The sequence below is a fragment of the Oncorhynchus kisutch genome, linkage group LG19, assembly GCF_002021735.2.
Source record: "Oncorhynchus kisutch isolate 150728-3 linkage group LG19, Okis_V2, whole genome shotgun sequence".
Lineage (NCBI taxonomy): Eukaryota > Metazoa > Chordata > Actinopteri > Salmoniformes > Salmonidae > Oncorhynchus > Oncorhynchus kisutch.
In genome coordinates this window covers 43,220,365-43,242,764 of record NC_034192.2, presented here as the reverse complement: position 1 = coordinate 43,242,764, position 22,400 = coordinate 43,220,365, and the positions used below count along the sequence as shown (strand labels likewise).

The 22,400-nt window shown below is 42.2% G+C and overlaps 1 protein-coding gene across 6 annotated transcripts in view; it reads left to right on the top strand.

Annotated features, from left to right (window-relative positions):
- The window catches only part of LOC109864856 (follistatin-related protein 5), a 190,930-nt gene that overhangs the window by 98,627 nt on the left and 69,903 nt on the right, over window positions 1–22,400 (top strand). For all 6 annotated transcript variants that reach the window (XM_031797808.1, XM_031797806.1, XM_031797805.1 and 3 more), the window contains exon 5: window positions 20,040–20,236. In XM_031797808.1, the coding sequence (XP_031653668.1) occupies window positions 20,040–20,236 (197 nt within the window). The remainder of the gene's footprint in view (window positions 1–20,039; window positions 20,237–22,400) is intronic.

Below are 22,400 nucleotides of genomic sequence, written 5' to 3'. Positions count from 1 at the left end.
TCCATTGCTGTTTTGGTTAGTGATTATTGTCTTATTTCACTGTAGAGCCTGCAGCCCTGCTCAATATGCCTCAGCTAACCCTCTTGTACCACCTCCCACGCATGCGGTGATCTCACCTGGTTTAATTGATGTCTCTAGAGACAATACCTCTCTCATCGTCACTCAATGCCTAGTTTTACCTCCACTGTACTCACATCCTAGCATACATTTGTCTGTACATTATGCATTGAATCTATTCAACCAGGCCCAGAAATCTTCTCCCTTTACTCTCTGTTCCGAACGCACTAGATTACCAGTTCTTATAGCCTTTAGCCATACCCTTATTCTACTCCTACTCTGCTCATCTGGTGATGTAGAGGTTAATCCAGGCCCTGCAGTGCCTAGCTCCACTCCCATTCCCCAGGCACACTCATTTGTTGACTTCTGTAACCGTAAAAGCTGTGGTTTCATGCATGTTAACATTAGTAGCCTCCTCCCTAAGTTTGTTTTGTTCACTGCTTTAGCACACTCTGCCAACCCTGATGTCCTAGTTGTGTCTGAATCCTGGTTTAAGAAGGCCACTAAAAACCCTGAAATTTCAATCCCTAACTATAACATTTTCCGACAAGACAGAACTGCCAAAAGGGGCGGAGTTGCAATCTACTGCAGAGATATCCTGCAGAGTTCTGTCATACTATCCAGGTCTGTGCTCCAGTAATTTGAGCTTCTACTTTTAGGCTGCCTTTCCTTCCCGTTCTCTGCAGCCAATAACTGGAACAAATTGCAAAAATCACTGAAGCTGGAGAATCATATCTCCCTCACTAACTTGCACCTGTACGTAGCCCATCTGTAAATAGCCCATCCAACTACCCCATCCCCATACTGTTATTTATACACACTGTATATAGACTTTTTTTCAATTGTGTTATTGACTGTAAGTTTTCTTTATTCCATGTGTAACTCTGTGTTGTTGTTTGTGTTGCACTGCTTTGCTTTATCTTGGCCAGGCCGCAGTTGTAAATTAGAACTTGTTCTCAACTAGCCTACCTGGTAAATAGAGGTGAAATATAAATATATTTTTAATGAAGGTAGTTTTGTGCCTACTCAAAAAAAGAGGTTAAATGTGTAAAAGAACATAACAAAATCCTGAGCTTTCTTATACCCCCTAGATTTAGGACAGATACTTCAAAACCTTGATTCGTATTATACATTTTTTGACAGTCTTTTTTGCAGTTTCTGAATGTTCTATTCAATGCATTTTTCTGGGCTATAGTAAAGGCCAAATTCTATATTTTATCAAATAATATTTGTACCTATTTTTTGATACCTAAATGGGTCCTACAATTCAAAATCAAAAAGCTAAATGATCCCTAGTATGACCATCTTAAAACAATTCCATGTCAACAATTACCCCCCCCCCCCACCCCACTGCTTAGAATTACAGAGGTTAAAACCCTCAGCACCACTGTCTGATGCTCTTTCAATTCTCTATATAAACTAACAATTCCCTTGGGCACTCATATTTGTAACCCTTGATATGTTTCAATCAATACAGAGCCACAGGAGAGTACTGTGTAATCTTTCTTTGAATCATGTCTTTGTAGTTCCCTGGTTACGTTCAAAGGTGATGTGGTTGTCGGTGTGCTGTACTGTGCCCTGTCTGTGACCCCATAAAGGATTGATTGTAGTCTCATAGAAGATCACCTCATAGGAGTTGTAATCAGAAGTGTACTGCCAACCATCAGAGGGCGAAGAGTCTATGTCCTTTCCTACAGTGGTGAAGTGTGTGGATTCATATTTGTGTAAAAAGGACAGAGTGTTTAGTGTGTAGTCTGTAGTAGTTAATGTATCAGATAATATGTGTGAATAATGTCTGTGAGTGTGCATTTCTGTGAGTCTTTGGTTGCACACAAACAGAACTCAGTTTTACCAGTCACTGTTGTATTTATTAGTGAGGATGTTGCTGTGCTTTTTTTCTTTTTGGCTTGGCAGTGGTCTTGTTATCCCCCTACCATCTTTCCAGTAGTCCAGATATAGATATGGATCTCTGGTGCTGATTTGACCTGTGTGATAACTGTGTTCTTACTCCAGTTGTTCTTCCTGAGCCCTGAGGTTGGTTGTCCTCCATGTCAACAAGCACCATAGGACTTCCGCTGTACCCAATGAACACCAGGGGATCAGTCTGTGCCAGTCTGTGTCTCAGTTCTGTCATACACACACTGCCAAGAGAGACAGCAGCCAAGAGGCAGCACTTGGCATTCTGAACTACTTAAGACTGACAGAGCTACAGGAAGGAATCCCTACTTCCTTTGCTTGGCTTCTTGTCTACGTGTTTGATGATTAATTAGAGTGGTTTGGTTTGCCGCAGAGATGGCGATGGTGAAACACGCTGTCATTGGAGTATGTGGGGTTATGATTGAAATGAGTTATGTTTTCTAAATAATCATGGCTCTTATGATGGAGCTGGGATGTACACGGACTCCTTACCAATTATGCTATTTTGTGTATTTGTTTAGCTCATCTTAACTTTCTTTTAAATTACCCGAAAATTGCTTCTGGACACCAGAACAGCGATCAACAACCTCGATTTAGATGAAGTATTCTACTTCAATAACATACTGCTCACCCAAGGGAAAAAAGGAAATTACGACGATAGAGAAGCCAACTTGGGGGAACCCTGATGAAACTAAGGTGGCGAATGACTGAATCGCCTCACCCTCTGTTCTATGGGTGAATGTACAACCACTGGAGAACAAACTAGACGAACTCCACTCTAAACTATCCTATTAACAGGACCTGAAAAACTGTAATAACCACTGCTTTACGGAGTCCTGTCAGAACAAGGACTATTTACCAAGACAATTGTCTTCTATATCTTTCATACAATAGCTGTCTATTTAAATCAAATCAAATTTACCACCACAAACCGGTGCTGGCCCTAAGACCACACTCAATGAGGTATATAAGGCCATAAGACAACAAGAAAATGCTCATCCAGAGGCTGCGGTCCAAGTGGCCGGGTAATTTTAATGCAGGAAAACTTAAATCTGTTTTACCTAATTTCTACCACCATGTCAGCTGTGCAACTAGAGAGAAAACATTTCTAGATCACCTTTACTCCACGCATACAAAGCTCTCCCTCGCCCTGCGTTTGGCAAATCTGACCAGAACTCTATCCTCCTGATTCCTCCTTACAATCGAAGACTCAAACAGGAAGTACCAGTGACATGCTCAATGGAAGTGGACCGATGAAACAAATGCTAAACTACAGGACTCTTTCACTAGCACAGACTGGAATATGTTCCGGGATTCATCCGATGGCATTGAGGAGTTTACCATACCAGTCACTGGCTTCATTAATGTACATATCCCAATCAGAAGCCATGGATTACAGGCAACATCCGCACTGAGCTAAAAGCTAGAGCTGTAGCTTTCATGGAGCGGGACACTAACTCGGATGCTTATAAGAAATCCCGTTACTCCCGCAAAGCATCAACACAGGACTAAGATCGAATCCTACTACACCATGCTCTGATGTTCTTCGGATGTAGTAGGTCTTGCAAAACCCAGCCACGAGCTGCCCAGTGACACGAGTCTACCAGATGCCTTTTGTGCTTCAAGGCAAGCAACTAAGAACCGTACATGAGAGCACCAGCTGTTCCTGGACGACTGTGTGATCACGTTCTCCGTAGTAGATGTAAATAGGGCCGGGCGGATTACCAGTACTCAGAGCATATAGTAAGACCTTTAGACAGGTCAACATACAAACTGATTACCAGGATGCGTACTCCGAGCATGCGCTGACCAGCTGGCAAGTGTCTTCACTGATATTTTCAACCTCTCCCTGACCCAGTCTGTAGTGCATACATGGTTCAAGCAGACCACCATAATCCCTGTGTCCAAGAACGCCAAGGTAACCTGTCTAAATTACTATTGCCTCATAACACTCACATTTATAGCCATGAAATGCTTTGAAAGGCTGGTCGTAGCATATCGCCCCAACATATCCATAGATGATGCAATCTCTATTGCACTCCACACTACCCTTTCCCACCTACGTGAGAATGTAATATCCATGTGAGAATGCTATTAATTGACTACAGCTCAGCCTTCAACACCATAGTGCCCCCCAAGCTCATCACTAAGTTATGGAGTTTGGGATTAAACACCTTCCTCTGCAACTGGATCCAGAACTTCCTGACGTGCCACCCCAAGGTAGTGAGGGTTGGCAAAAACACATCCACACTGAATTAATCCCGGTTGGCTTTGTGTGGGCGAGCAGTTTACTGATGTCAGCGTTGTGAACAGAGTGCCCTATGGTGACGGTGGGGTTATGGTATGGGCAGGCATACGCTATGGACATTGAACACAGTTGCATTTTATCAATGGCAATTTGAATGCACAGAGATCGCATGTTGAGATCCTGAGGCCCATTGTCGTGCCATTCCTCTGTCGCTGTCACCTCATGTTTCAGTATGATAATGCATTGCCCCATTTCGCAAGGATCTGTATACAACTCCTGAAAGCTGAAAATGCGTCAGTTCTTCCATAATCTGCATACTCAACAGACATGTCACCCATTGAGCATGTTTAGGATACTCTGGATTGACGTGTACTACAGTTCTCGCCAATATCCAGCAACTTCAAACAGCCATTGAAGAGGAGTAGGACAGCATTCCAAAGTCCACAAATGACAACCTGATCAACTCTATGCGAAAGAGATGTGTCACGCTGCTTGAGGCAAATGGTGGTTACACCAGATACTGACTGATTTTCTGATCCAAGCCCCTACCTTTTTATTTTAAGGTATCTGTGACCAACATGTGTATATCTGTATTCCCAGAAATTCATAGACTAGGGCCTAATGAATGTATTTAAATTGACCAATTTCCTTATATGAACTGTAACTCTTTGAAATTGTTGCATATTGCGATTATATTTTTATTCAGGATACTAAGGAGTGTACCGGTTCTCTAATTCTCTAATGCTGGTTAAACTACTAATAGAGGGAGTGTACTGATTTTCTAATTGAGCAATAAGGCCCGAGGAGCTGAGGTATATGGCCAAAATACCACGGCTAAGGACTGTTGTGCAGTTAAACTACTAAGAGACGGAGTGTACTGGTCCTCTAATGCTAGTTAACTACTAAGAGACGGAGTGTACTGGTTCTCTAATGCTAGTTAAACTACTAAGAGACGGAGTGTACTGGTCCTCTAATGCTAGTTAAACTACTAAGAGACGGAGTGTACTGGTTCTCTAATGCTAGTTAAACTACTAGGAGATGGGGTGTACTGGTCCTCTAATGCTAGTTAAACTACTAAGAGAAGGAGTGTACTGGTCCTCTAATGCTAGTTAAACTACTAAGAGACGGAGTGTACTGGTCCTCTAAAGCTAGTTAAACTACTAGGAGATGGAATGTACTGGTTCTCTAATGCTAGTCAAACTACTAAGAGATGGAATGTACTGGTTCTCTAATGCTAGTTAAACTACTAAGAGATGGAGTGTACTGGTTCTTTAATGCTAGCTGCAGCTTCAATTCACGTATAGAAAACAAGGTGATGCAAGTCTCCTGGCAGATAATTATCTTCTCAAAGGTTAGGGGGTGTGTGTGTAGGTGTGTGTATGTGGCATGTGGTGTATGCGCATACCTTCAGTGTATGTGCATGTGTGTGATTGAAGATTAAAGAATAGAAAGTAACAGTGGGCTCAGCTCACAGGAGTGAGAAAAGCTAATTAGCGGTGCAACTGGAGGTGCCAATGCACACTCGGAGGTAGCAGTAAGGATGGAATGAGACAGTCAGACAGAGTCAGACAGAGACTGGCAGAGACTGGCAGAGACTAACAGAGACTAACAGAGACTAACGGAGACAGACAGAGACAAACAGAGACATACAGACTGACAAAGACTGACCAACCGACATAGATGAGGACAGAGACAGACAGAGACTGGCAGACACTGGCAGAGACAGAGCAAAGAGAACAGATTGTTTTTTTCACCCGGAGCTGAGTGAGGTATCAATCACAAGCTGTAAGGATAGAACTAAACCGCTGTTATAGGTGACAAAATCACAGGGTGCAATGGGTAGCTTGATTCGATTCTGAATCAGTGAGCTAGGCAGGTTGCTAGAATGAGAATGTTCTATGACAAATTTGAGGTAAAAAGTCTATAGGTGGATACAGAGTCTCATTCAATGCAATGACTGTGTCTCAGAAAACGGCAAATCGGTAGTGGGCCAACTACGGCTGCAGTCCCCGGGAGAGCAGCTGTGGAGAGTTTGTGGCCCGCTGCTCAGAGATCAATTTCTGATCCAGTCAGGTGTTACACCAATGACACCTCTAGTTGGTATTTAAGATTGCAATCAGTGACCTCTGATTTGGGCAGCCGAGTTGTCATGCCGGGGCGGTTTGATGTATGGTTTTTCCCCTTTATACACAATATCCTGTTTACACTTTGGAATAATAGAAGAATCCAAATTGATTTGCTCCAAAACAATGGTGAAAGGATTCAAGGCTACAAAGGCACAGTCCTCAAGGGCCATAGTACTGCTGACAGCTTGATCTATACGTTACTAATTAGGCATAGGTTTCACACATTAGGTGAGGATGAAAACCAACATACACTCTTAGAAAGACGGGTTCCAAAAGGGTTCTTCTGCTGTCACCATAGGAGAACCCTTTTTTGTTCCAGGTAGAACCCTCTGTGGAAATAAAGGTTCTTCAAAGGGTTATTCTATGGGGACAGCCGAAGAACCCTTTTAGGTTCTAGCACCTTTTTTCTAAGAGTGTACACGGTGGCGCTGAAGGACCAGGGCCCCTATTCCTATAAGGTTCTAGAGTAGGAGTGCTGCTTTATGATCAGTTTCACCATTTAGACCACAATAAACAAGATTACATGAACCGTGGCGGGAGTTGATCCTAGACCAGATTTGAATTGTTAACGTACATATTGAAATATATATATGTATATTTTTGTGTCAGTTATGGTGGAAGCAGGCTAAAGAGGTGTCGGAGGTGGAATTGTGCAAAAGCTGTCAAATCCACAAGTGGCTCCCGGCATTATACCTAAAGTGGGCATTGCCACTGACTGCACGGAATTGCATTAACAGAAATCCCATGCAGTCTTGTTTACAGGTTTGAACACTGGAATGTGAGATGGAATCTACACCCTTACTGTAGTGGTCGAAATCAGGAGTGTTTCTTGGCAAATCTACTTTGAAACAAATTATACACCTCACACACATGGTTATGGGCTTATGTCTGTACCATGGGCTTATATTTGTACCATGTCAGATCTAGAGTTGAAATGTATTCGATTATGAGTTTGCATCCCAATATTACACTTTATATACATCACAGAAGACTGAAATATAACAAAACCGTTTGACATGGAATCACTGGATTGTTGTAAAAAAAAATATATATATTATTAACGTTCCACCCATGAAGCCACTAGGGCATTCGATTGCAGGAAAGGGCTACAATTATAAAAATCTACATTTTATTGAATGATTTTTCTATTTGAGCGTAATTATTTATATATAGCCTACACTTTCTCGCTCTAACCTTCTATAACGTGGGTGTGGTTTCCTGACGATGATCACAAGAGCAGCAGCTCACCGATTTCGGCTATCTTCGGAACGATTGATCTGATAGAATCTAGGTCTTAACTTATTAATTTCAAATAACATATGAAGAAACAAGAGACAAAAGCCCTGAACTGACCTCCTTTGATCATCTATCATCTTTGCCCCAAAGAACTGTAACAGCTTTAACTAAAAAGGCAACTGAGGATTTAATTAGAATGGATTGATCTTAACAGCAGACACAATTACATTACATCTATTCTCCGTCTTATCATCTTGACTGGAGCCCTCTTCTTATCTATAATTGGGGGAATGAAAAACAAAGATGACTTGACAGAATAAAGAGAAGTGATTTCTTTCAGATTCACCATGCAGCAAAGCCATTGCACAAGGCATAATTCAATGATTCAACATGAGGACCCCAAGTGTTGAGAACTATTTCTCTGTTTGATTGCTATATTCCACTTTTCCATCGACAGTTCTTCCTTGATGACGTTGGTGAAGGATCCAAATCGTATCCGTCAGCCGCTTCCAATCAATATGTTGCATATGGGTGCGTCTGCTCGCCCAAATATTCTCATCCCCGAAGGGGGAGCTGACCTGCTAATTATTTCACCAGTCCATTATATTTAATAACACGCAACGGGTCTCTCGCAGTGGAGCTTAGCGAGCCACTTAGTGTCACATCGGCCCGCCGTGACCAGAATACTTTTTTCAAAACCAAGGTTGCACACTCTGCGTTACAAAGCCTGAATGAGAGTCTGTGGCGGGGGTGGAAAAAATCCCCATCAAGAGGGCCAATCATCCATGGCGACTGCTTTACATGCTGTCTCTCGGGTCTCTTGGAGCGGTCATACGTTTCCGTCATGAACAATGTTGACAGAGCTTGCATTATACAGAGGCACTCCAGGGGTAAAGCGACTCGCTGATGGGTCTATCACAACATATTTAAATCTCTTGAGAGGAGTCTTTTTGCAGTTCAGAATGCATTGCTGAAGAGCTGTTTCAGAAAGCCTTGGTTCAAATTGAAATAAATATACTTTATTATATTCTTGTTGTAGCAAAGACTTGAAGGTTGCAGATGTTGTTCAAGTTGGTTGAATGTAGGGGTGTTTGAGTTCGAGACAACCATTGAGAACAAATAAAATACAATTGTATTTGTCACATGCTTTGTAAACAACAGGTGTAGACTAACAGTGAAACATTTGCTTACGGGTCCTTTGCCAACAATGTAGTTAAAGGTAAAGATAAAGATAAAAAAGACCAAAAAAGTGCTGCTGAACAAGACGGTATATATTTCTCAAGCCACTTGACTTTTTCACAAAGGATTATGTAGGGGTAAACAACGGCACTCATCTCACAACATAGCTAGGTCACTAGCAACATAGCTGGGGCACTAGACAACATAGCTAGGGCACTAGACAACATAGCTGGGGCACTAGACAACATAGCTAGGGCACTAGACAACATAGCTAGGGCACTAGACAACATAGCTGGGGCACTGGACAACATAGCTGGGGCACTAGAAAGCATGGCTGGGCCACTAGACAACATAGCTGGGGCACTAGAAAGCATGTCTGGGGCACTAGACAGCATAGCTGGGGCACTAGGCAGCATAGCTTGGGCACTAGAAAGCATGGCTGAGGCTCTAGAAAGCATGGCTGGGGCACTAGACAACATAGCTGGGGCACTAGAAAGCATAGCTAGGGCACTAGACAACATAGCTGGGGCACTAGAAACCATGGCTGGGGCACTAGAAAACATAACTGGGGCACTAGAAAGCATAGCTAGGGCACGAGACAACATAGCTGGGACACTAGAAATCATGGCTGGGGCACTAGACAACATAGCTGGGGCACTAGAAAGCATGGCTGGGGCGCTAGAAAGCATGGCTGGGGCACTAGACAACATAGCTGGGGCACTATAAAGCATAGCTGGGGCACTAGACAACATAGCTAGGGCACTAGACAACATAGCTGGGGCACTATAAAGCATAGCTGGGGCACTAGACAGCATAGCTGGGGCAAGAGACAACATAGCTGGGGCACTAGAAAGCATGGCTGGGGCACTAGACAGCATAGCTGGGGCACTAGACAGCATAGCTGGGGCACTAGACAGCATAGCTGGGGCACTAGACAGCATAGCTGGGGCACTAGACAACATAGCTGGGGCACAAGACAACATAGCTGGGGCACAAGCCAACATAGCTGGGGCACAAGCCAACATAGCTGGGGCACTAGACAACATAGCTGGGGCACTAGACAACATAAATCAGTAAATCAGTATCAACAGTATCAGTATCAACAGTAAATCACAGTCAGTATCTGGTGTGGCCACAAGCTGCATTAAGTACTGCAGTGCATCTCCTCCTCATGGACTGCACCAGATTTGCCAGTTCTTACTGTGAGATATTACCCCACTCTTCCACCAAGGCACATGCAAGTTCTGGGGGGAATGGCTCTAGCCCTCACCCTCTGATCCAACCGGTCCCAGACGTGCTCAATGGGATTGAGATCCGGGCTCTTCGCTGGCCATGGCAGAACACTGACATTCCTGTCTTGCATGAAATCATGCACAGAACGAGAAGTATGGCTGGTGGCATTGTCATGCTGAAGGGTCATGTCAGGATGACCCTGCAGGAAGGGTACCACATCAGGGAGGAGGACGTCTTCCTTGTAACGCACATCGTTGAGAATGCCTGCAATGACAACAACCTCAGGCCGATGATGCTGTGACACACCGCCCCAGACCATGACGGACCTTCCACCTCCAAATCAGTGGGTTTGTGCCCATAGGCGAAGTTGTTGCCGGTGATGTCTGGTGAGGACCTGCCTTACAACAGGCCTACAAGCCTTTAGTCCAGCCTCTCTCAGTCTATTGCAGACAGTCTGAGCACTGGTGGAGGGATTGTGCGTTCCTGGTGTAACTCGGGCAGTTGTTGTTGCCATCCTGTCCCGCAGGTGTGATGTTCGGATGTACCGACCCTGTGTTGGTGTTGTTACATGTGGTCTGCCACTGCAAGGACGATCAGCTGTCTGTCCCATCTCCCTGTAGTGCTGTCTTAGGCATCTCACAGTACGGACATTACAATTTATTGACCTGGCCACATCTGCAGTCCTCATGCCTCCTTGCAGCATGCCTAAGACACATTCACACAGATGAGCAGGGACCCTGGACATCTTTATTTTGGTGTTTTTCAGAGTCAGTAGAAAAGCATTTTTAGTGTCCTAAGTTTTCATAACTGTGACCTTAATTGCCTACCGTCTATAAGCTGTTAGTGTCTTAACGACCGTTCCACAGGTGCATGTTCAATAATTGTTTATGGTTCATTGAACAAGCATGGGAAAAAGTGTTTAAACCCTTTACAATGAAGATCTGTGAAGTTATTTTTAGTTTACATATGAGATAAGTAAAACCAGATATGTAAACATTATTAAAGTGACTAGTGTTCCATTCCTTAAAGTGGCCAGTAATTTCTAGTCTATGCCTATAGGCAGCAGCCTCTAATGTGCTAGTGATTGCTGTTTAACAGTCTGATGGCCTCGAGATTGAAAACAGCTTCTGTCGCTAAGTTCCTGGCTTGATGCACCTGTACTGACCTCACCTTCTGGATGATAGCGGGGTGAACAGGCAGTGGCTCGGGTGGTTTATGTCCTTGATTATCTTTTTGGCCTTCCTGTGACATTGGGTGCTTTAGGTGTCCTGGAGGGTGGGTAGTTTGCCCCTGGTAATGCATTGGGCAGAATGCACCACCCACTGGAGAGCCTTGCGGTTGCGGGTGGTGTAGTTGCTGTACCAGGCAGTGATACAGCTGACAGAATGCTTTCAATTGTGCATCTGTAAAAGTTTGTGAGGGTTTTAGGTGACAAGCCACATTTCTTTAGCCTCCTGAGGGTGAAGAGGCTCTATGTACTGGGCTGTACGCACTAACTTCTGTAGCGCCTACGGTCGGATGCCGAGCAGTTGTCATACCAGGTGGTGATGCAACTGGTCATGATGCTCTCGATGGTGCCGATGTCGAACTTTTTCTAGGGATCCATGACAAATCTTTTGAAAATCTTGAGGGGGTTAAGGCATTGTTGTGCCCTCTTCACGACTGTATGTTTGGACCATGATCGTTTGTTGGTGATGTGGACACCAAACTCTCGACCCACTCCACTACAGCCCCATCGATGTGAATGGGGACATGTTCGGCCCTCCTTTTTCTGTCGTCCACGATCTGTTCCTTTGTCTTGCTCACATTGTTGTCCTGGAACCACACTGCCAGGTCTCTGGCATAGCTGTTCCTTCTGTCCATGTAGGAAAGGGCAGTGTGGAGTGTGATTGAGATTGCATCATCTGTGGATCTGCTGGCACTAGACAGCATAGCTGGGGCACTAGACAGTATAGTAACATAACTGGGGCACTAGGCACTACAATAATGTAACTGTGGCACTAGACACCATAATAACATAGCTGGGGCACTAGACACTAGAATAACATAGCTGGGGCACTAGACACTAGAATAACATAGCTGGGGCACTAGACAACATACCTGGGGAACTAGACACTAGAATAACATTGATGCTAAACTAGACACTAGAATAACATAGCTGGAGCACTAGACGCTATAGTAATATATCTGGGGCAATAGACAGTACAATAACATAGCTTGGGCACTAGACACTGAAATAACATAGCTGGGGCACTAGACACTAAAATAACATAGCTGGGGCACTAGACACTAAAATAACATAGCTGGGGCACTAGACAGTATAATAACATACCTGGGGCACAAGACACTAGAATAACATAGCTGGGGCATTAGACAACACAGCTGGGGCACTAAACATTATAATACAATAACTGGGGCATTAGACAACATAGCTGGGGCACTAGAAGAACATGGCTGGGGCACTAGACACTAGAATAATATAGCTGGGGCACTAGATACTATATTACCATAACTGGGGCACTAGATACTTGAACAACATAGCTGGGGCAATGGACACTAGAATAACATAGTGTAAGGACAGACCCTGGGAGACGAGAAGCAAGTACTGTGAGTGAACATTTAATAAATAACGGACAAGAAATAAAACATGTACAGCATCTGGACAGGGGAACAAAACGGCATTAATGTCGACATGGGGAACAAAATGAGGAACAGACAGATATAGAGGAGGAAATCAACAAAGTGAAGGAGTCCAGGTGAGTCCAATATTCCGTTGATGCCTGTAATGATGGTGACAGGTGTGCGTAAAGATGGGCCACCTGGCGCCCTCAAGTGCTATAGAGGGGGAACGGGAGCAGTCGTGACAGTACCCCCCTCTAGGGGTGCCACCCTGCATCCCACCTGGGCGAGCCTGATGGCCCGGCCGAGGCGTGGGAGCCTGACGAGCCGGCTGAGGCATAACGTGGGGTGGGGGCCTGCCGAGCTAACCGAGGCAAGGAAACCTCTCGAGCCAGCTGAGGCAGCCCTGGTTTCTTCGACACCGGCCCCAGACCCGACTTCACCAACCAAAACAAAAAACAAATCTCCCTGATGCTTCAAATGTTGTCAGCATTCTGTGTGGACAGACACTTGGAGCCGAGAAGCAAGTACAGGGAGTGAACATTTAATTAATAAACAGACATTAAACAAGACAGGACAGCGTCTGGACATGAAAAACGCCATTAATGCTGACACAGGGAACAAACTGAGGAACAGATATAGAGGGGGCAATCAATAAAGTGAAGTGAGTCCAGATGAGTCCAAGTCCAGATGAGTCCAATATTGCGCTGTGTCAAGAGTCTTAGCTATGTTATTATAGGCACTAAACACTATAATAACATAGATAAGGCACTACACACTATAACACAATAACTAGGTTACTGGACAATATAGCTGGGGCACGAGACACTATAATAACATATCTGGGACACTAGACACTGGATTAACATAGCTAGGGCACTTGACACTAGAATAACATAGCTGGGGCACTAGATATGATAATAACATAGCTGGGGAACTAGACACTAGAATAACATAGCTGGGACACTAGACGCTAGGAATAACATAGATGGGACGTTAGACAACATAGCTAGGGCACTAGACACTTCGATAACATTGCTGGGGCACTAGACACTACAGTTACATAGCTGGGGCTCTAACTAGAATAGCATAGCTGGGTCACTAGACAATATAGCTGGGGCAAAATACACTTTAATAAACATTTTTGGCGTAATACACACGGATAACCTAGCTAGGGCACTACAGTTGAAGTCAGAAGTTTACATACACCTTAGCCAAATAAATTTTAACTCAGTTTTTCACAATTCCTGACATTTAATCCTAGGAAAAACTCCCTGTTTTAGGTCAGTTAGGATCACCACTTTATTTTAAGAATGTGAAATGTCAGAATAATAGTATTTCTTTCGTCACATTCCCAGTGGGTCATAAGTTTACATACACTCAATTAGAATTTGGTAGCATTGCCTTTAAATGGTTTAACTTGGGTCAAATGTTTTGGGTAGCCTTCCACAAGCTTCCCACAATAAGTTGGGTGAATTTTGGCCCATTCCTCCTGACAGAGCTGGAGTAACTGAAACAGGTTTGTGACCTCCTTGCTCACACACGCTTTTTCAGTTCTGCCCACACATTTTCTATGGGATTGAGGTCAGGGCTTTGACTTTGTTGTCCTTAAGTCATTTTGCCACAACTTTGGAAGTATGCTTGGGGTCATTGTACATTTGGAAGACCCATTTGCGACCAAGCTTTAACTTCCTGACTGATGTCTTGAGATGTTGCTTCAATACATCCACATAATTTTACCTCCTCACGATGCTATCTATTTTGTGAAGTACACCAGTCCCTCCTGCAGCAAAGCACCCCATAACTTGATGCTGCCACCCCCATGCTTCACATTTGTGATGGTGTTCTTCGGCTTGCAAGCCTCCCCCTTTTTCCTCCAAATATAAGATGGTCATTATGGCCAAACAATTATATTTTTGTTTCATCAGACCAGAGGACATATCTCCAAAAAGTACAATCTTTGCCCCCATGTGCAGTTGCAAACCGTATTCTGGCTTTTTTATGGCGGTTTTGGAGCAGTGGCTTCTTCCTTGCTGAGCGGCCTTTCAGATTATGTCGATGTAAGATAGTTTTATACCTATTTCCTCCAGCACCTTCACAAGGTCATTTGCTGCTGTTGTTGTCCTTTGCTGTTGAGAACACTTGTCTAAAGCAACTCAAAACATTCCCTGAAACTTTCTTTCATACTTTAGTATTTTCTTTTTGGATTGGATGAAAGCAAAGTCTACTCAGGTGGAACAGCCAATGGAACAGTGGAACAGTTGGAATGGAACAGTCATTATGAGAGTGACACTTCTCTACATACAAGAAAATATGTTTTACTATATGTCATGTGTTGGAACAACAAGTTCCAGTCATTATTTTTTGCTTCTATGCTAAATATTTATTGTAGTTGACTCTTTTGACGAGTCTGCTTTGATGGTGCATTGCAAATACAAATCATAAGCTTTCCTCCTACTGTCAGAGTTGGTGTTTGGTGTAGTATACCATGGCTTTTTTGGTGGTGCAATGCTGTAAGTTTGAAGTCATTGTTCATGGTATCTTAGGGAAAGCAGTCATACAAAGCATTGCCATTTAGCACACTCACAATGCTGATGCACCCCCCCCCCCTGAACATGCAATACAGAAAACAGTGTATTTCAGGATGAAGTTTAATGAGTGTTAGGTATTCCCTGGTGGGTTTTTGACAGTTAGGTTAAATATGTCAGGTAGGTTTGACAAAAAAAAGTACAAATTTAAAAAAAATCAAAATGGAATTGTTCTGGAAATGATTAAAATTTTCGCACCAAAGTACATTCATCTCTAGAAGACAGAACACATCACCTTCCTGAGCGGTATGACGGCTGCGTGGTCCCGTGGTGTTTATACTTGTGTACTATTGTTTGTACAGATGAACGTGGTACCTTCAGGCGTTTGGAAATTGCTCCCAAGGATGAACCAGACTTGTGGAGGTCTACAATTGTTTTTCCGAGATCTTGGCTGATTTCCTTTGATTTTCCCATGATGTAAAGCAAAGAGGCACTGAGTTTGAAGGTAGTCCTTGTAATACATCCACACTTACACCTCCTATTGACTCAAATTATGTCAATTAGCCAATCAGGAGCTTCTAAAACCATGACATAATTTTATGGAATTTCCCAAGCTGTTTAAAGGCACAGTCAACTTAGTGTATGTAAACTTCTGACCCACTGGAATTGTAATAGAGTGAATTATAAATTCAATCATTTGTCTGTAAACAATTGTTGAAAAAATTACTTGTGACATGCACAAAGTAGATGGTCCTAACCGTCTTGCTAAAACTATAGTTTGTTAACAAGAAATGTGTGGAGTGGATGTAAAATTTGTTTTAATGACTCCAACCTAAGTGTATGTAAATTTCCGACTTCAACTATAGTTAGTATGCCAAAAGTTCCTGGATGTCATACTAAATTCACAAAAATATTAAGTATACACACAGAGGACACTATTTCTGTACTTTAGGGCCCATAATGCAATTCTTCAGGAAATGGACGTGGCTTCACATTGTTTTCAGATTTGAAGAAAATGGCTGAAAATATGCAGCCGAAGTACAACGAGAGCAGATACAAATGCATTGCTTTAACTAATTATGACAAATGTTAAGAAAATGTTGAGCAATGTAATAAAGTTATGACTTTTCAAATAAGTTAACTTACACGTTGTATTGGCTGACAAATTGTTAGCTACACTGTCCTTACGAACCAGATAGCATATCTTTACAGCAGTATGTACCGGTATGTTGTTAGCTAGCTAACATAAACTCACCCCATTCCGTACAAATGTGCGCAACCGCAACATTCAAACGAGGCTACAAAGAAAACTAATGGGGCTGTAGCGACTGTGTTGACTTCAAAATCGGGGGTGTGAACTAGGTTTCTATTCAAGCGTTGATCGACATGGTAATGGCTCTATAGTATTGAAAAAATGGATCCTCCATTACATCTTGACGTACAGTACGCATAAAGCAACTATTTCTGTCTTACAATCTCTCTCCACCAGGTGTAGCACTTCTCTCATCCTTTAAAAACAAGAAATGGACAGTGACGGGGGTAAGGGGGGGAATACCTAGTCATTTTTTGCGTCATCATTGCATGCGATCATCATTCTCAAAGCTGCTGTTTACTTCTATGATCACTTTAGCACCGCCCTAAAAACCCGATTCAAATTCGACACAAACCTTCAAATAGGTATGTAATGACACATTATATAAACTCTTTATAGTGCTTTATTTACATTTTAGAGGCGATAAGGTGATAAGTTGGACAGATCGAGTTTAAAAAAAGCAATTTTCCCACATGTGATCTCTCCTTCTCACTATCACGCATTAGTTTGCTTCCCCACCCGCCATTTAAAAAAAGACCTGACGAGGCTCATTGCCTTCTTGAATTATGCATAAATGGGCAGTCATGTAATTGATTCTGTTGGAAAAGGGAGAAATTGTGCTTTACAATGGTATTGACATTACATTTGATCTGGAAGTATTACATTTTTGGGGTGCTAAAATAAGGGCAATTGTACGGACCAAGGCGATGTACGAGTTTACGTTACCTAACGTTAGTTGGCTACTTATACATCAAACTTTCCAGTGTATTAACTATAGGCTATCTAACCAACTACCCAATGTTTATTGACTTGATTATTCCTGTCAAATTTAGCTTAGCTTAATGGTATAGTCGTTGTGCGTTCTCAATGGACATTTGTTCTGGCTATCTACTCTAATTTCACATCACTCTCGTCTGAGTGTACCACAGCACAGAATAATGAATTTACGAGCTCCCCAACACCCGTTGAATATGGCCAGTGTCATTAAATGTTGGCAAAAAAGCGTCATTAAATTGGTGCCATCAGCACAGTTACAGTACAGTTAGCAACGCTCTGGATAACATGAAAACTGCCAAACCAGTTCTGCAAGGGCGAGTAAAATGGTCAGAGTGGCCTCATTTGTGTCTGGAAGTAGCTAGCAAGCTAGCCAACGTTAGCTTAGATGCTTGACTGCCGTTGTAAGGTCAGAATGCTCAAATCAACCCTACTCCTCAGCCTGAGCGTCCAGTGTGCGCTCCGAGAGTAAAATGCTCCTAATTTACAAACAAACAATCTGACAATGCTCTGATTTTACAGAGCACACTCTGGCACTCCAGATTGAATTTAGGAACACACCCGATGTTGTAAAATGTCTAACTAATAATTTGTTATGCTAACTAACTAGCAAGAGGTTGCATAGCAACAGCATCAACTTCAGGTAGACTGACGAAGAGCTAGTACGCTCAACTGAAAGGATACTGTTTGTTTACGGTATTCTAAAATGAACTACTAGTATATAGTATGTAGTATATACTCATTAAGTATGTAATATACAGTGTGTTAGTATGGGTATTCCTTCACAGCTTATGAGATTCGCGGTGACATTTGTTAGGAACTTCTTATATTTTTAAACACAGATAATAGAAACACGCTGTTTTCACATATGTAGTCACTGGTATGGTGGTGGAGATAATGAATATAAGGTTGAAAAGTAGCACATTTTCCCATTAAGTATATATTTTTAGTTTAGTTTTTTATTTGCTACCATGGCTGTTAATGAGGAGGAAGAGCCAATGCTAACTAGCATTAGCGCAATGATTGGAAGTCCTTGCAAGCAGATACCCATAGACATTGCGCCAACACAAGATAGCAATTTCCTTCAAACTGCATTTTAGAAGTCCATCTGACTCTGTGGAAGTAGATAAAGGGCCTCATTGCCAAAATACTGAAGAATCCCTTTAATGAATACTCACTAATGTCTGTACCTGTGTGTGTTTGTATTATATAAAAAGAGAGTGAGTCTGTCTGTCTGTCTGTCCGTCCGTCTGTCTGTGTCCAGGGCTTTTGATGACACTGACCTTCATATCCCCTGGGCTAGGGCTAGCAGCCATTTATCTTTTATTCATTCGGCCATTTCTGAGGACGACAGCTTTTCTATCACCAAGGCTTGTCAAAAATAAGGCAATTTCATGATGTGCGGCGCTTGGCGGTCAAATTGTGCACAGTCACACACTGTAACAGGTGATGCCACAGTCCTGGAGAGGCTGTGTCTATGAAGGCTGCAGCTTTGGGATGACTGTCTGTCACTGAATGTGTTACGCCACTTTTGAGAACGCTTGTCTAAAGTATTCACTCAAAACATTCCCTGAAACTTTCTTTCATACTTTAGCATTTTCTTTTTGGATTGGATGAAAGCAACGTCTATTCAGGTGTTTCGTAATTGACAACAGCCAATGGAACAGTCATTATGAGAGTGACACTTCTCTACATACAAGAAAATAAGTTTTACTATATGTCATGTGTTGGAACAACAAGTTCCAGTCATTATTTTTTGCTCGTAACTCTTCTATGCTAAATATTTATTGTAGTTGACTCTTTTGACGAGTCTGCTTTGATGGTGCATTGCAAATACAAATCATAAGCTTTCCTCCTACTGTCAGAGTTGGTGTTTGACATTGAGCAATGATTTCACTCATCGATGGCTTTCTGTTGACGTTGATGTGGCTTTTTTGGAGGTGCAATGCTGTAAGTTTGAAGTCATTGTTCATGTTATCTTAGGGAAAGCAGTCATACAAAGCATACAAAGCAAACCATTTTAGCACACTCACAATGCTGATGCTCCCCCTCCCCCTCAACATGCAATACAGAAAACAGTGTATTCCAGGATGAAGTTTAATGAGTGTTAGGTATTCACTGGTGGGTCTTTGACAGTTAGGTTAAATATGTCAGGTAGGTTTGACAAAATCTAAATAGAGTTGATCATGTGAGGTTGTTGCTATTATGATTTGAAAGCCAATGCTTTTGATCAGAATATTAACATAATTAATTGATATCGTACATATGGTAAAGTTAAGAGCTTAATAACACTCCCTTGGCAGAGACCAAAATAAGAAGGAAAACATTCTGCCTCACATGTAATTATTTTTACATATTATGTGGAAAACAAGGCATCTGACATTTGAATTACAGTGTCCTGTTTGCATAATGTACTGGGTGGTTTACATATGAAGTGACATAACTGACATTTGAATTACAGTGTCCTGTTTGCATAATGTACTGGGTGGTTTACATATGAAGTGACATAACTGACATTTGAATTACAGTGTACTGTTTGCATAATGTACTGGGTGGTTTACATATGAAGTGACATAACTGACGTTTGAATTACAGTGTCCTGTTTGCATAATGTACTGTGTGGTTTACATATGAAGTGACATAACTGACATTTCTAACTCAAACAGCTCCTTTCATGAAAGCTTTTTCCTTAACATTCTGCATTAACAGAGACTCATTAGCACACAGGTGTGCCCATTGACTTAATATGTGTCTTACATGATTCAGAAATTGTAGACACTAACTTATTCTCTCTTGTTGTTGTTCCTCAGATGACAACTGCAGACTGAGTGACTACAAGAGGCTGAAGACCAAGATTCTGGACATGTATGACCAGAGATACATGGCAACCGGCAACCAGGGAAGCCATAAAAATAACATGGCCACCAGGAAGAAACTGGTCGATGTTGTGTTTAAGCGCTTCGACGCCGATGGTAGCAGGAGAGTAGACAGTAGTGAACTATCACAGGTGAGGAGATGAGGGTGGGACTTGGATGTCAATAAGTGCTTCAAAGAACAGGGAAAACCAACGACATCCCAACATTGTGTTTGCTACACACCAAGGAGTAGTGAACTATCACAAGTGTGGACATGAGGGTAGACTATAAATCCACAGTAAATGTCTTTCCTACATGTCAGTAGCCATGCCATCGCACCTTCTCTGAATTGAAAGGCTTAAACAAACAGAACCTAAACATTGTGTTTACTATACTAGGAGTTTACTATGAGCCATCTTCATGCCCTCAGCATTAGTTTCCATGTTATTCCGTTCATTTGGTCTTTAATTCATAAAGCGAGGTGCAAAGAGTTGCCATTAAATCTTTCGAAATATAATAATCCAAGTCAAAGGAACTTTCCGCTCATGGGAGAATGCTGGCTTTGACTGTTGTTGCCAGAAAGCGTGGTTGAAAAGGGAGATTTGAGATGCTTTCGTGAGAAAAGGAGACATTTTACGCATAATAAATACATGTCTCACAGTACCTGAGGACTAGTTTATATGCCATGCATTTAAATAATGAATAGGTAGGCAACTACTACTGGTTTAAATAGCCTTTAAACTGCTCTCAGGTCAGTTTCATACTAATATATCCAGCGGCACTCTGATTCCGCCAGTCTCTATTGGAATGATGTGAGAGAGGAAACTAGCTTGATTCATATTCTTATGCATTCACTTTTTTTATACAAAGTGCCCCATTTGATTACTGCCAACAGCTCTGATATTATTAAACTATATTTTCATATCATTTGCATTTTTTTTTTTACATAACAGCGAGGCTTTCAGCTCAGAGATGAGAGCACAAATCAATGCAAAGTGGGTGAAATAAAGTGTTAGGCTTTCTTTGAATATGCAAATATGCCCCGTTGACACATTGGAAAGTTGCTTTAGGTAGTAACCATAGATACCAAAGGTATTAAACTATGGATGACACTGAGGGCTAGACATCAAGCTATGAGCCATCGTCTATCCAAGTGTTTGAATGTCAGTCTGTCCATAAACATCCACTGCACAGATTGAGTAACGCCATGTTGGTTTTAAAGCATTCCTCACAGGAAAATGCTACAGTCTCTCTTAATCTTTGAGGCATATGGTGATGTTGACACACAGTACATACAGTATACAGTACAAACGTGTTGCAGATATTTTAAGGCAAAGTTTTTAATGTCTTGTTTACAAAAGCACACCGCAGTCATTCATTCTGAATCTCAGACGTTGACACAGTTGACCTTAATCTATGTCACATCACATAGGTCACTTATGGCCGAGAATTCAATCAGTAAAATAACTAATTTCCTCGCTCTTCACTCTTGCCATGTTAAATTATACAAATTTGATGTGACCGATAATTTCAGACCTCGTTTACGAGTCTGCTATTTGTGTAATTGTTCATTGTAAAAGAGGTGTTACATTTGACTGACCGTCTAATGTCCCGTCGCCTCTGTAAATGGGGTGTTAATTTGACACGGACTGTGGCTGCATTCCGAACACACGTTACAGCTGTTTCTCTAACATAATGCGTGTCATTTTGTTAGTTTAGTTAAAAGGTTCAGGCTTGGCATGGTGTGTGTTTATGTGTGGGTATGTGTGTGTGTGTACTTCCATGCTTGTGTGTGTGTGCATGTCTGGGTGGAGGGGGTGGTGCACTCCCTCCCTCCACACAATCTTCAGACACTGATCCCCTTCTTTATGTTGTTGCAATCAGATGGGTCGATTCTGCCAGTACATCCAACCCGAACATCAACTACAGAGCATGGGAAAGATGGTTTGATTTCAGGCCGGGACATAAAACATTTAAAAGATGGTGTGAGAATCATCAAAGACTAGGGTGACACACAGCCACTCTGATATTACCATCTCCCTTAATCAAACCATCTGCCATGGGGCCAATCAGGAAGGCAGAGAATACTTTGGAATAGCATGTTTTTTGATAATACTTTCTCTGAACCAATTGTGCCTAGGTAATGCATTATGAATGCATACAATTGCCATTCAAGTATTGTTATAGATTTTCTAAAAGGAGACATAGACTTTTATGAATGCTTGTAATGCACTGTGAAGTGACAGAGCTCAATACATTTCTAGTGCATTATCATACACAGATGGTTTAAAGAACATTTTCAAATGTAACTAATGA